The sequence below is a fragment of the Convolutriloba macropyga genome, chromosome 13 (assembly GCF_964194025.1).
Source record: "Convolutriloba macropyga chromosome 13, txConMacr16.3, whole genome shotgun sequence".
Lineage (NCBI taxonomy): Eukaryota > Metazoa > Xenacoelomorpha > Acoela > Convolutidae > Convolutriloba > Convolutriloba macropyga.
Window position 1 is genome coordinate 35,377,295 of NC_134480.1, and position 16,184 is coordinate 35,393,478.

The following is a 16,184-nucleotide window of genomic DNA, read 5'->3' on the forward strand; positions in this document are numbered from 1 at the left end:
CTTTACTTTATTGAAAAAATAATAGGAAATATGCAAGATAACGACACAGGTGCTGTGTTCTTAGATCTTGCAAAAGCTTTCAATTCAATTTCACATGAAATCTTTCAAGAAAGCTGAAAATTTCAACCTCTCTCAATCAACAATTTTACTTCTCAAATCTTTTCTCGAAAATCGAACACAATGCGTAAAACTGGGTATTGACTTATCAGATAAATTAACTATTAATCATGGTTTTCCACAAGGAACTGTGTTAGGACCTCTTATTTTTCTGTTATATGTCAACGATTTTTCTGAAAAGCTGGAAGGTGAAAATGATGTTGTTCAATTTGCTGATGACACTAGTATTATATGCAAATTCGAACGTAATGAAAATATTCCCCAAAAAATTGAAAAAATATTAGAACAAACAGACAAATACCTGACAGAGAATCAACTCACATTAAATGCCGATAAAACAGAGATGTTATTCTTTACAGATCATACTAATTCGGATCCAGAAATTTCTTTTAAAGGCGAAGTTATCAAACCAGCTCATGCATGTCGTTATCTGAGAGTACAAATTGATTCAAACTTAACCTTTGAAAATCACCTGAATTCAGTTTTAAGCAAAATGGCTATTGCAATTCGTTCTTTGTATCTTGTAAGAAATCAAATACCTTTGAAAGTAAGAATTGATGTTTTCAAGTCAGTTGTACTCTCTCATCTTTCTTTCAGTGGAGTATTCCTCCAAACTCTTACAGTGAAAAACATAAACCGCATAAACAGGCAAATTAACTGGGGAATAAAAGTTTGTTATTTTCGTCAAAAATTTGACCACTCCATTGATCTTCTCATTAAGGATCGTATCCTACCAGCCGAATTGTTTATCTCAAAAGTTAGCCTAATGAAGCTACAAACAGATATAAAACAATGGGAAACATCCGAAAATTTTAAAATGTTTACTAGTCGCCATAACGCCAGACAGAACAACAGGACAAATCAAATTATTATAAAAAAGAAAACGAAAACGAAGTGGAATAACAAATCTTTAATCTTGAAAAGCGTTCAAAAATGGAACAAATTGCCCTCTTCAATAAGAACTTTTAACAGTAAAACTTGCTTTAAAAATGTTTTAACCGAGTTTTTGCTCGATCAACACAGGAAAGTACCCGTTAATAGACAAATAGGAGCCTTCAAATCCTATTTTTACCTATAAAAACGAACAGCCACAATTTGAAGATTACTATATTAATAACAATGCTGATTAATTTATTTAACATTTTAGAGCATGTAGATATCTAACCTCAGGGTTATAGTCTGAGTAATTTACATGTTTCAAAAAAAAGTGAAAATGGTACCAGTTTTGGCGCACTTTTCATTTGACTTTTAGTAAGAAATTGCCGCCAATTGAGTTCAACTGCTTGAAATTGTGATTGAGAGAATTTTAGTTCTACATGTCCATTCATGGTTCACTGTTTTTCACATGCACTCTGTTATATGTTTCTGAGCTTAAAGAACATGCGCATCTATCAAGAATTGGCTCCCATCTACACACGGGACTCAGCTCATTTTCAATAATTAACTTCAAATATTTAACTGTAGTAAATATTCCAGACTGCTAATAACTGAAACTAAGTATAACTGAAAATTTTCTAAATGACTAGTGGCAGCATCAAGTTAAGAATGCCATTATGATAGCGAAATTGTCATCAACTGTCATGAACTGCCTAATATTTAGTCGGGGGAAGAGCAGTTACAAACTCGGAAACCTGCCTGCGTCCTAAACGCCTTTCCTTCGACCTACTTAAGCCACTAGACAGAAATTTGATATATTCAATTGTTATCTATAAATTGCGCTATTCAAATTAGTAAATGCTACCAAATTTACATCTAGATATCGCTATGTACAATTAATTGCAGCAATTATTATTAGTAGGGTGAATTAAGTATTGACAATGGAGCATATTGCCCATATTTGAGTAGCCCAATAGACGAGTTTCAGCTCAAAATGAATCCGGCATTGACTATCAAGCAGAAATGTCTTCCATTTCAATTTGAGGTGGATTTCGTTCAGGCATTCTGAAACAATCAAATTGTATTTAAACACGATATAAAAACGTTAACACCTCAATGTTTTTCCTCTCAAAGCACAATTCAAAACTGTCAGATTAAAAAAAAACAAACTAGTAAATAAGAGTAACTTGTTACGCAAATTAGGCCAATACTATACAAAACCTTGGATGTGCTCATCATCTGTGGACTTCGAAGATAGCAGGACTACTATAATTTTTTACAAAATTTCCTCGAGAGCAAAAAAATTATTCAGCTCTAATGTGAAGAAAATCGGTTCTGTACTGAAAGCAGCTGAAGAGGAGATTTCCAAGAAATTTAATTAAATCAACTCTTGTTGCGATAATAACAGGGGCATAACTGGTGAATTAACACGTTAACGACCAATTAACACCACGAAATCTGCTTCGTCAATAAACTACGACTTCATCACACTCTTTCAACACCACTGTTTGAAGAGTGGCGATAAACGTAATAAACACGTAGTCTAATCACGTCAACAGCGCGATAAAGTTATGAACTGTTGCAATCGCATCGAGGGTTGGTTATTTTCACACGGCTACAGCGCCATAGAGAATTTTTCAAAGTATGAGGCGAAGCCGAGTTGTTGAACAACTTCGAGAAGGCGATAACAACCGTGTGGTAATGTTTTCAATCAGCTCTCGTTGCGATTACAACAGCTGCACAACTTGCGATTCCAACTTACAAAACTGTTGCCATGATTAGACTACGCGTTTATCACACGCTTTTATCGCTACTGTTTATGTAAAAACAGTTGTGATAGAGTGCAATAAACTTTTAGTTTAATGACGGAGCTGACTTCGTAGTGTAAAATAGTACATTGGGGGTTAGCGTGTTAATTAACCAGTAAGTTTTGCAGCTTTTGTTATGGAAACGAGAGTTGATTAAAATCACTTTCTTTTTTTCTGTAACCTATTTATTCTTTCTTTCTTTCCCCTCCCGGACATAAAATAGTTCTTTACTTACCCCCATGCCTAACAATGACCACTAACAACTGCAATCGCGGCTAGCCAGAGATACACAACGACAAGAAGTCACAATCATGAAAAGCCAGTAAAACTGTGTTTAAAATGGCTCCGTACCCCAGTAATAGTGCAAAGTTTGCAGCCAATGACCCAAGTTCAAGCATTAGCTCACAAACTCTTGAAACTGCTATTGTAATAAACTTGACTGTTAATGGTTGTACATGAATTTCTTTTGTTATCGCTCCATCGAAGTTATTCAACTACCGGACTTCGCCTCACTCTGATGAATTATCGATTGTAATCACAACCGTGTGGTAATATTCGTAGTTTCCTTGACAATGACATTTTATTTGTTTGGGTAAAGTGTTGATGCGCTAAGAAAGAATTAGCTATACGCCAAAACTCTGTACCCAGTGACACTGAAATGACAATGTGCATTATGACTTACGTGTATTGTGACTCAATTCTGTGCTTTCGTATGATGAGGAAAATGACCATAGACGCAAACACCAAACATATCACAGACGCAACCACAATAATGACCACAGGGTGGAACGGCTTCGAGTTCTGCGGATTCCTTTTAAGCATCCCTGAGAGAGCGTATTCTGTTGAAAGCATTATTGCTGATGAGGATCCGTCATTGCTCGACTCTGATTGGCCAGTTGTAGCAGTGGGTGTGAGCGAGACTTGCATGACGTCACAGATTAAGGCGAACACATCTGTCACTGAAGCTGATGGCGTTGAGATCGGCTCGTCAATGAATTCTAAAATATTAAAAGCAAAGAAATTGTAGAATCTCAAAACGACAAGTTTTTGCATCTATTATATCACGAATAGTAACGCCTAACAGCACCCCACTTCTCCCCCTCCCTTACTCTTTGGACCAAGACCTTGTAAAAAAACTGCATCAAACAGATAATTTTCAAAGTGTGATTTAATGTTTCTAATTCTCTAGTTAAATGGCTAGTGCTACCCCCTAATATGCAGCGCAATCCACCAAATAATTTTAAAATAAACATATTTTGAATAATAACAGTTCTCAAAATATGCATGGGTTCAATCCATTAAATCAAGTATTTTCTTCCATGTTGATTATGCAAAAAACTTTGTTCATACCAGGTCCGAAGGCCATTAATGTGGTATGTGCTGAAGAAGAGTGTCTCTTTGTTTCTCCCACTCCGTCGAACAATGCAAACACCGGATCCTTAGACTAAACAAAAACAAGGTCATAAAAACCCAATTGCACACTCAACGTGTTGTCTTTTTGGATCTTTTCCGTTTTTGCCCCCCAGCTGAATGGGTGCATATTATTTGCACCCCCCAGACGCACGTGCCATATCTTAAATAATTATTTAACAGGTAAGGGCACGTGCTCTGTAATTGGGGGGTGCATAACGTACTGGGGGGGGGGGGGGGGGGGCACAAACGGAAAAGATACGTCTTTTTATATGCGATACCTCATTTTGCGATGAACAGAAATGTGAAATTAATGGAACTACTCCTCCTTTCCCCGGCTGGCTGACGGAAAATAGCCCTCTATAATTGAAATGCTGACACGTTATGTCATATATTATTGGTCCCATAAGTGATAATGGCTATCCCCGCGTCTTATTGGCCTATATAAGCCAAATTTGCATTATTAGTACAAAAAGCGCATTAGTTTGTTTACTTCAACTTTACGAAAAAAAAAATAATTAAAGGGGGGCATCTTAATCGCAAAATTTAAAAAAAAATGATATAAAATGAATAAATTACAGAAAAAAGTTTTGAAGACCGGAATTCGGTATACACCTCGTTTCTATCTTAAAAGATGAGGACTATTTTCATTATGTCTAACGTTGTAGCTTCTTCGCTCTAAGATAACAAGCAGTGCATAAAACATACAGAAAACAGAATGACCGAAATTTTACTACACATCAGTACCAGATGAAGTCATATAATAGTAACAAAAAATAGTTCAATTTCTGTTTATAAATATTTAATGCGACCAAAAACTGTACTGTGAATGGGAACGGGAGGAGAGTAGTTTATTAGCTCTCCATTCTACCTGTCTTCAAAGGCCTCAATGTCTAATGAAAGGTATCTGACAAAACTAATAAACAAAAAAAATCGCCTTAAATATTTACAAACATCAATTGAACATTTTTTGTTTCCATTATAACATGACTTCGTCGTGTATTGATGTATACCAGTTCAGACACTGCAGATACAGAAAACGGATACTTGTTAAACCAACCTGTGTGGAGATGACAAAATGCTCGTCGGCTACCATGACAGCCGTGGGAGGAAAACGCGATTTTGTCAGCTGAGAGCCAAACTTCTTATCCAACTCAGACACACTGTAGAGTTCCAGTTCAGTTTTAATGTCCTCCAGTTGAGAGATTAAATACTAAACAAGGACATCAATTTATACTAATTTTGACTATTGATGGCTAAACTTTCGTTCGGAATTTCAAAACATTGTCGGTAAAATTGCGAAAAGGACTCGAAGAAAACAAAAACAACAACTCAATCAGAAAACTAGTACTTATCTAAACTACTCATAAGAATTTAAAAATTAAATTAAAGTAACAAATTTTTTATATGACAAGCGCACATAAAGTCAAAAAGACATATCATTTAGGCAAATAAGAGTATTAAAATACACGCAAAACATGTCTAAGATTAAAACAACAGTTGTCAAGATTAAAATTAAGAGAAGCAGTTGAAAAGTTGTTTTTGTAATAATTCTCAACAAACATTTGATAAACAAAACTGTAGTCAGTTGGTATCTAAAAATTACGTTAAGTAATAGCAGTCTTATCGAACCCTACTTAAGGCAGTAAAACAAAACAGTCAGTGAAAAATGGCTAAATTTTGCCGAAAACTCAGCAAAACAGCTGAAAACTTGCAAATTTCCAAATAATCTCGCTCGCTTAGAAAAATTTTTCACACCTCAAGCTGTTGCTATTTCGAAAACAGCGGTACAAAAAACCTTTTCACTCCACTCCTCAGTTATGTAGAGTCCTCTTTGAGTCGTACAGAATCTTTATTTCTATTAGCAACCGCAAATCAATAGCCGCGGCTATATTGATTATTGGCTTTCTGCTGCTTTTCTGAACAACTTAAAGAATTTTTCACGATTTTTCAAGTCAAATTAGAGTAGTGAATATGGTCACGCCAAAACAGGATATGGAGCGAATAAGCGAAAGATTTTGAGGCGCTGAATTGTTTTGGTCTAATTTTAACGCAGGCTAAGAACACAGTCTTTAATCAAAAAATCAGTTTGCTGGTTGTGATTTGTTAGTTTATGAGCACAGCAACTTCATTACTGCTTTTTTCAAATTTGTTTAAATTTGTTGACAAGGTTTTATTATAAAAAGTATTTGGAATCAACTCCTATTTATGGTTCTAGTTTTTGTTCAGTAAAAAAAACCCTTTAAATTTTAGATCATGACTTGTCTTGCTATGATTTTTCTTGAAATCTGTTCACAAATTTTCAAGATTTCGCATCGCAGAATCTCGCCTCTAAGTCAAGTAAAGTGGAAAAAAGGTTAAAAAAAATAATTTTCAGGGTAATGGTTGTTCACGTAACTCAATTTGACGTCTGTTAACTGTTTTTTTACTCATATGAGTGATTTTCTCCAAAGTCTTCCAATTAAACTCCCGAGTCATCTTGGGGTCTCGAATTATGCTCAATTAACGAATATTGTGTGAAATGTAGTGCAGGAATTGACTTGCAATGATTTTTAATACCGACCATTTGTTCAACCCCTGTTTCTGTTTCAGTCTTCGATCAGACATCACAACAAGCGCCGTTCTCTTCTTAGTCATTCATTGTTGTTGCCTCCAATTTTTATAAAAGTTTCTGGCTCACATAATTAATCAAAAATATTTCCATTGCGTTTTCCTATGCATAAACCAGATCTTTATAAGAATTAATTATCCTGATTTATAAACAGATGTTCTAACATTGAAAACCAGATTTACTCTGACAAGATGGAACGCACCAACAGCGCAAAACATTTTACGTTCCAGAACAAGTACCATATTCAGAAACAGTTATCTCCAATTTTAAACTTAAACCCTCAGTAACCCGATGATAAATTGGTGTACAAATTTTCACTAAAAAGACAAATCACCTCCTGAACGCAGTGGAAGATATTTCCCGGGTTAATTCTCCTTCTTGGTGGCTATGAAAGCATAAATTGGTGCAAGCATGATAACAGCGGTAACCAACAAACTATTCAGGAACTGACCGACGCATTGCTGAAGAACCTGAAAAAATTTCTGAAGCCTGAAGCGAACAATACCTCCATGTAAAAATGGAACGCAATCAATTTGCCGAGCCGCAAAGATTTGGGCGACAGAAAGCTTACAGCTGAATTAATAAATACCACAAAACAACCTTCTCGAGCAAAAAGTTGTTGATGAACATGCGGTGTTCAATTAGTTGGATATGACAATCATCATGCATGATGGGTCACATGTCAGTTGTGTTCAAAGACGCCCATAGCATTATATAGATTGAAGAAGTACCTCGGGACCCGGTTTTTTATTGCAGGACCCGCTCTTGAAAGTTTGCTCGTATGTTTGTATTTGTAAATACTCATTAAATAATTTGGGATCAGTATGCAGCTAATCCAGAGAAAGCTACATCAGAAACCGTTGTTCTCCCGCATTTCTTTCTAACTAGATCAGATCTAGGGAAAATTCACTCGCCAATCTTTGTAAAGCCTGTCTCAACCCAGCTGTTGAAAACAAAACTAAACATCACGGTTAATAAAAGCTTCAATAAAAAAAACATTCAACAAAAACAGGACCGAAATTCTTAATTCCAAAAAAGACTTTGCATGTGTTGCAGCACTCGTCACCTTTATTCCCAAATTTTATCTTATAACCTTCAAGCCAAAGTAGCCGTCAAGGACCTTCTGTCAAAAGTTTAAACTGACATAAATTTCTTGCCTGTTTTATTCTAGTTTTAACATGTGCTGAAAACACAATCTTTTAATATCAAAACACTTTCTTGATTCTGATTTCTTAATTCACGTGCACAGCAACTTCATTTCTGGTTTCACCATATTTAACGTTTTTTCAAAATTGGTGACAAAGTTTCACTAGAAAAGATACCTGTAATCACCTCCTATTTATGGGTCTAAATTTCGTTTAGTCAATAAAAATTTTATTTTTGTTCATGACCTCTCCTGCTATAATTTTTCTTCAAAACTGTTCACACATTTATAATTTTCATTTCAAATCCGAGTAGTGATTTTGGTCCAACCGCATAAAGAAGTGGAGCAAACAAGCAAAATGTTTTTGCATCTAAAAATTTCAGTAATTTAATCCAATTTTATCTTTATTGTTGTTGCTTCCAATTTTTAGAAAAGTTTCTGGCTCACATAAATAATCAAAAATATTTCCATTTCGTTTTCCTATGCTTAAACCAGATCATTATAACAATTAACAATCCTGATTTATAAACAGATGTTCTAACATCGAAAACCAGATTTACTCTAACAAGATGGAACGCACCAACATCATAAAACATTTTACGTTCCAGTACAAATACTATTTATACTTAAAAACACAGTAACCCGATGATATACTGGTGTACAAATTTTCACAAACACAGACAAATCACCTCCTGAACGCAGTGGAAGATATATTTCGGGTTAATTTTCCTTCTTGGTAGTTATGAAAGCGTAAATTGGTTCAAGCATGATAACAGCGGTAACCAAAAACACTATGCAGGAACTGATCGACGCATTGCTGACGAACTAGAACAATTTTCTGAAGCCTGAAGCGAACAATACCTCCATGGAAAAATGGAACGCAATCAATTTGCCGAGCCGCAAAGATTTGGGCAACAGAAAGCTTACAGCTGAATTAATAAATACCACAAAAGAACCTTCTCGAGCAAAAAGTTGTTGATGAACATGCGGTATTCAATTAGTTGGAGATGACAATCACCATGTATCATGGGTATATGACAGTTGTGTTCAAAGACGCCCATAGCATTAGATAGTTTGAAGGAGTACCTCGGGACCCGGTCTTTTGGTTGCAGGACATGCTATTGAAAGTTTGCTCGTATGTTTGTATTTGTAAATACTCACTAAATAATTTGGGATTAGTATGCAGCTAATACAGAGAAAGCTACATTAGAAACCGTTGTGCTCCCGCATTGCTTTCTAACTAGATCAGATCAAGTGAAAATTTACTCGCCGATTTTTGTAAAGCTTGTCTGAACCCAGCTGTTGAAAAAAAAAACATAATAATAGCTTCTATAAAAAACATAATCAACTATTACAGGACCGAAATTCTTAACTCCAAAAAGGACTTTTCATGTGTTGCAACACTCGTCACCTTTATTCCCAAATTTTATCTTATAACCTTCAAGCCAACTTCTATAAAGTAGCCGTCAAGGACCCTCTGTCCAAATTTTAAACTGACAAAAAGTCCTTACATTTTTTCTTCTAGTTTTAACGTGTGCTGAAAACACAGTCTTTTAATAACAAAACACTTTCTTGATTCTGATTTCTTAGTTCACGTGCACAGGTAATTCATTTCTGGTTACACTATATTCTATGTTTTTTCAAAAAATGGTGACAAGGTTTTACTAAAAAAGATACTTGTAATCATCTCCTATTTATGGGTCTAAATTTTGTTTAGTCAATAAAAACTAATTATTTTTGTTCCTGACCTCTCCTGATGTGATTTTTTTTAAAAAAACTGTTCACACATTTATAATTTTCATGTCAAATCCGAGTAGGGATTTTGCTCCAACCACAAAAAGAAGTGGAGCAAACAAGCAAAATGCTTTTGCATCAGAAAATTTCAGTAATTTATTCTAATTTTATAATTAAACCCTCAGTGAACCCCTGACATTTTGGTGAAAATTTTCCCAAATACAGATAATTATCACATCCTGGACGCTGTGAAAGATTATTCCAGCGTTAATTTTCCTTCTTGGTGGCTATCCAAGCAAAAATTGGTGCGAGAGTGATAACGGTGGTAGCCAAAAACGCTATATGCAGGAACTGATTGACGAATGGCAGACGAACTCGAACACCTTTCTGCAGCCTGAAGCGAACAATACCTCCATGGAAATATAGGACGCAATCATTTTGCACAGCCGCAAAGATTTGGGCGAAAGAAAGCTTACAGCTGAATTAGGAAATGCCACAAAAGACCCCTCTCCGGCAAAGTTATTGATGAACATACGGTATTCAATTACTTGGGGGTGACAATCACCATGTATCATGGGTATATGACAGTTGTGCTCAAAAACGCCCAGATCATTAGATAACGTGAAGGAGTACCTCGGGACGCGGCTTTTTGGTTGCAGGACCTGCTATTGACAGTTTGCTCGTATCTTTGTATTTGTAAATACTCATTAAATAATAAATTGGGATTAGCATTTAGCTATTCCAGAGAAAGCTACATTAATAACCCCTTGTATAAATTAAGTGCTCCCGTATTGCTTTATAACTGGATCAAAACTAGGGAAAACTTATTCTCCGATCTTTGTGAAGATTGTCTTAACACAGCTGTTGGAAACAAAGCAAAACATCACGTTTAATTTTAGCTTTTATAGAACTACAAGTGCAACAAAAACACGAATTACAAGTGCGACATAAATTCTAAATTCGAAAAATGGAGTTTTGAGCTGTATCAACAGTTTTCACTTTTATTCCCAATTTTTATCGCATAATCTTAAAGTCACCTTCTATAAAGTAGCCTTCAAGGATCTTCTGTCAATATTAAAAATTGAGTTAAATTCCTTAAAATTTTTTTCAGACTAGTTTTAACGTGTGCTTAGAACACAGTCCTTGAACAAAAAACTTTCTTGATTGTGATTTAGTTCACGTGCACAGCAACTTCATTTCTGGTTCAACTGTTTTTTATAGTTTTTTGACCAGGTTTTAGTATAAAAATTATTTGGAATCAACTCTTATTTAACGGGTCGTTATTGCTTAGTCAACAAAACCTCTTTGAATTGTTATTCAGGAGCTCTCCTGCTCTAATTTTTGTTGAAATCTGTTCACACAATTTCATAATTTTAAAGTTAAATCGGAGTAGTGATTGTGGTAACACCGAAACAAAAAGTGGAGCAAACAAGCAAAAAGTTTTTGCAGCGCAAAATTTCCCCTATAAGCAAAAAGTTGCTGATGAACATACGGTTTTCAATTAATTGGGGTTTTCAATCACCATGCATCATGTGTATATGACAGTTGTGCTCACAGACACCCATAACATTGGACAATTTGATGGGGTACCTCAGGACGCTAATTTTTGTTTGTAGGACCTGCTATTGACAGTTTGCTCGTATGATTGTAATTGTAAATACTCATTAAAAAAATTGGGATTAGCATTTAGCTATTCTAGAGAAAGCTACATTAAAAACCCCTTGTAAAAATTAAGTGCTCCCGTACTGCTTTCTAACTGGATCAAATCTAGGGAAAATTTATTCTCTGATCTTTGTAAAGCTTGTCTTAACACAGCTGTAGGAAACAAAGCAAAACATTACGCTTAATTTTAGCTTCTATAGAATTACAAGTGCAACAAAAACACGAATTACAAGTGCGACATAAATTCTAAATTCGAAAAATGGAGTTTTGAGCTGTATCAACAGTTTTCACTTTTATTCCCAATTTTTATCGCATAATCTTAAAGTCACCTTCTATAAAGTAGCTTTCAAGGATCTTCTGTCAAAAATAAAAATTGAGTTAAATTCCTTAAAATTTTTTTAGACTAGTTTTAACGTGTGCTTAGAACACAGTCCTTGAAAAAAAAACTTTCTTGATTGTGATTTATTTCACGTGCACAACAACTTCATTTCTGGTTCAGCTGTTTTTTATAGTTTTTTGACAAGGTTTTAGTATAAAAAATATTTGGAATCAACTCTTATTTAACAGGTCGTTATTGCTTAGTCAACAAAACCTCTTTGAATTGTTATTCAGGAGCTCTCCTGCTCTGATTTTTGTTGAAATCTGTTCACACAATTTCATGATTTTAAAGTTAAATCGGAGTAGTGATTGTGGTCACACCGCAACAAAAAGTGGAGCAAACAAGCAAAAAGTTTTTGCAGCGCAAAATTTCCCCTATAAGCAAGAAGTTGCTGATGAACATACGGTTTTCAATTACTTGGGGTTTTCAATCACCATGCATCATGTGTATATGACAGTTGTGCTCACAGACACCCATAACATTGGACAATTTGATGAGGTACCTCGGGACGCTAATTTTTGTTTGGAGGACCTGCTATTGACAGTTTGCTCGTATGATTGTATTTGTAAATACTCATTAAATAAATTGGGATTAGCATTTAGCTATTCCAGAGAAAGCTACATTAAAAACCCCTTGTAAAAATTAAGTGCTCCCGTACTGCTTTCTAACTGGATCAAATCTAGGGAAAATTTATTCTCCGATCTTTGTAAAGCTTGTCTTAACACAGCTGTAGGAAACAAAGCAAAACATCACGCTTAATTTTAGCTTCTATAGAATTACGAGTGCAACAAAAACACGAATTACAAGTGCGACATAAATTCTAAATTCGAAAAATGGAGTTTTGAGCTGTATCAACAGTTTTCACTTTTATTCCCAATTTTTATCGCATAATCTTAAAGTCACCTTCTATAAAGTAGCCTTCAAGGATCTTCTGTCAAAAATAAAAATTGAGTTAAATTCCTTAAAATTTTTTTAGACTAGTTTTAACGTGTGCTTAGAACACAGTCCTTGAAAAAAAAAACTTTCTTGATTGTGATTTAGTTCACGTGCACAACAACTTCATTTCTGGTTCAGCTGTTTTTATAGTTTTTTGACAAGGTTTTAGTATAAAAAATATTTGGAATCAACTCTTATTTAACAGGTCGTTTTTGCTTAGTCAACAAAACCTCTTTGAATTGTTATTCAGGAGCTCTCCTGCTCTGATTTTTGTTGAAATCTGTTCACACAATTTCATGATTTTAAAGTTAAATCGGAGTAGTGATTGTGGTCACACCGCAACAAAAAGTGGAGCAAACAAGCAAAAAGTTTTTGCAGCGCAAAATTTCCCCTATAAGCAAAAAGTTGCTGATGAACATACGGTTTTCAATTACTTGGGGTTTTCAATCACCATGCATCATGTGTATATGACAGTTGCGCTCACAGACACCCATAACATTGGACAATTTGATGGGGTACGTCGGGACGCTAATTTTTGTTTGGAGGACCTGCTATTGACAGTTTGCTCGTATGATTGTATTTGTAAATACTCATTAAATAAATTGGGATTAGCATTTAGCTATTCCAGAGAAAGCTACATTAAAAACCCCTTGTAAAAATTAAGTGCTCCCGTACTGCTTTCTAACTGGATCAAATCTAGGGAAAATTTATTCTCTGATCTTTGTAAAGCTTGTCTTAACACAGCTGTAGGAAACAAAGCAAAACATTACGCTTAATTTTAGCTTCTATAGAATTACAAGTGCAACAAAAACACGAATTACAAGTGCGACATAAATTCTAAATTCGAAAAATGGAGTTTTGAGCTGTATCAACAATTTTCACTTTTATTCCCAATTTTTATCGCATAATCTTAAAGTCACCTTCTATAAAGTAGCTTTCAAGGATCTTCTGTCAAAAATAAAAATTGAGTTAAATTCCTTAAAATTTTTTTAGACTAGTTTTAACGTGTGCTTAGAACAATCCTTGAAAAAAAACTTTCTTGATTGTGATTTAGTTCGCGTGCACAACAACTTCATTTCTGGTTCAACTGTTTTTTATAGTTTTTTGACAAGGTTTTAGTATAAAAAATATTTGGAATCAACTCTTATTTAACAGGTCGTTATTGCTTAGTCAACAAAACCTCTTTGAATTGTTATTCAGGAGCTCTCCTGCTCTGATTTTTGTTCTGTTCACACAATTTCATGATTTTAAAGTTAAATCGGAGTAGTGCTTGTGGTCACACCGCAACAAAAAGTGGAGCAAACAAGCAAAAAGATTTTGGAGCGCAAAATTTCCCCTATAAGTCAAGGAGAAGCAAATATAATTTCTTTCGGGGTAAAGATTGTTCACGTTCCGCAATTTGACGTCTGTTCGCTGTCTTTTAATCTATGTGTGATTTTTCTCTTAAGTCTCCCAACAAAACTCCAAGTCATCTCTGGGTCTCAGGTTTCAATCAATTAACCAGAGTTGTGTAAAATGTAGTGCAGAAATTGCCCTGCAATCTTTTAATTGCGACTATTTGTTCAACCGCTGTTTCTGTTGCAAGCTTCGATCAGACATCACAATAAGAGCCGTTCTTTTCTTGATCATTCATTGTTGCTTCTGTATTTCATTCAGTTAAACGTTTCTGAACGCACAATATTAATCAAATTTTGCTTGAGTGCGTTTTCCTATGCTTAAACCAGATCTTTATCAATTTACTATTCTGCTTTATATACCGCTGTTCATACTGCACTAAAAACCAGATTTACCAAGTCCAAAAGAACGCACCAACAGCACAACGTATTTTACGTTCCAGCTCAAATAATTGAATATTCAGAAACAGAATCATCACTTCCATTTTTTTACACTTAAAACACTCGGTGACCCGTCGACATTTTGGTCTTGAACTTTTCCTAATAACAGATCATGACATACTGGACATTGTGGAAGATTATTCCCGCGTTAATTTTGCTTCTTGGTGGCTATGCCAGCGAAAATTGGTGCACGCGTGATTGGTGCAACGCCATATGCACGAACTGATTGACGCATTGCTAACGGACTCGAACACCTTTCCGAAGACAGAAGCCGTTTACAAAACAAAGCCTCCTTGGATCTACAGGTGGCAAGCATTTCGTCTCGCCTCAACAAATTGGACCATAGAGTGCTTACAGCTGAATCAAGAAATACCACAAAAGACATTTTCCGGCAAAAAGCTGATGAACAAACGGTATAAATTTACTTGGGGGTGACACAATCACCATGCATCATGGGTATATGAAAGTTGTGCTCAAAGACGCCCATAGCATTAGATAATTTGAAGGAGCACCTCGGGACGCGGTTTCTTGGTTGGAGGACCTGCTATTGACAGTTTGCTCGTTTGTTTGTATTTGTAAATACTCATTAACTAATTTGGGATTAGCATAGAGCTATTCCAGAGAAAGCTACATTAAAAACCCTTGTACCAATTAAAAGCTCCCGTATTGCCTTCTAACCGGATCAAATCTTTGTAAAGCTTGTCTTAACACAGCTGTTGGAAACAGAGCAAAACATCACGTTTAATTATAGCTTCTATAGAACTACAAGTGCAACAAAATAAAGACATAAATTCTAAATTCGAAAAAGGAGTTTTAGTCTGTTTCGACTGTCGTCAATTTTATTCCTAATTTTTATCCTATAACCTATAAGTCAACTTCTATAAAGTAGCCTTCAAAGATTTTCTGACAAAAATGTAAATTGACCTAAATTCCTTACATTTTGCTTCATACTACTTTTAACTTGTGCTGAGAACACAGTCCTTGAACGAAGAAAAACACTTTCTTGATTGTGATTTCTTAGTTCACGTGCACAGCAATTTCGTTTTTAGGATTTTAAAGTCAAATCGGAGTAGTGATTTCGGTCACACCGCAACAAAAAATGGAGCAAACAAGCAAAAGGTTTTTGCAGCGCAAAATTGCCCCTATAAGTCAAGGGGAAGCAAAAATAATTTCTTTCTGGATAATGATTGTTCACGTTCCGCAATTTGCCGTCTGTTTACTGTTTTTCATCGATATGTGTGACTTCTCCAAGGTCTTCCAACTAAACTCCGAGTCATCTCTGGGTGTTAAATTTTGCTCAATTACAAAAATTGTGTGAAATGTAGTGCAGGAATTGTCCTGCTATTTTTTAATTGCGACCATTTGTTCAACCCCTGTTTCTGTTTCAAGATTCGATCAGACATCACATCAAGCGCCGTTCTCGTCTTGGTCATTCATTGACGTTGCTTCCAATTTTAATCAAAGTTTCCGGGCTCACATAATTAACCAAAATTATTTCCATTGCAATTTCCTGTGCTTAAACCAGATCTTTATATCAATTAATATCCTGACTTATAAACCGATGTTCTAAGTGCATTAAAAAACAGATTTACATTGATAAGATGGAACGCATCAACAACACAAAACATTTTATGTTCCAGTACAAATACTATATTCAGAAACAGTTATCTCC

At 35.2% G+C, this 16,184-nt stretch overlaps 1 protein-coding gene across 1 annotated transcript in view; it reads right to left on the minus strand.

Moving 5' to 3' along the window:
- Window positions 1-1,798: 1,798 nt before the first annotated feature.
- LOC142352124 (glycerophosphocholine cholinephosphodiesterase ENPP6-like) overlaps window positions 1,799-16,184 on the minus strand; it is a 31,958-nt gene continuing 17,572 nt past the window's right edge. The window contains exons 6-9 of the mRNA XM_075404496.1: window positions 5,272-5,424; window positions 4,152-4,245; window positions 3,484-3,799; window positions 1,799-2,058 (exon numbers count right to left, since the gene is read on the minus strand). Coding sequence (XP_075260611.1) covers window positions 2,007-2,058; window positions 3,484-3,799; window positions 4,152-4,245; window positions 5,272-5,424 — 615 coding nt within the window. The 3' untranslated portion in view covers window positions 1,799-2,006. The remainder of the gene's footprint in view (window positions 2,059-3,483; window positions 3,800-4,151; window positions 4,246-5,271; window positions 5,425-16,184) is intronic.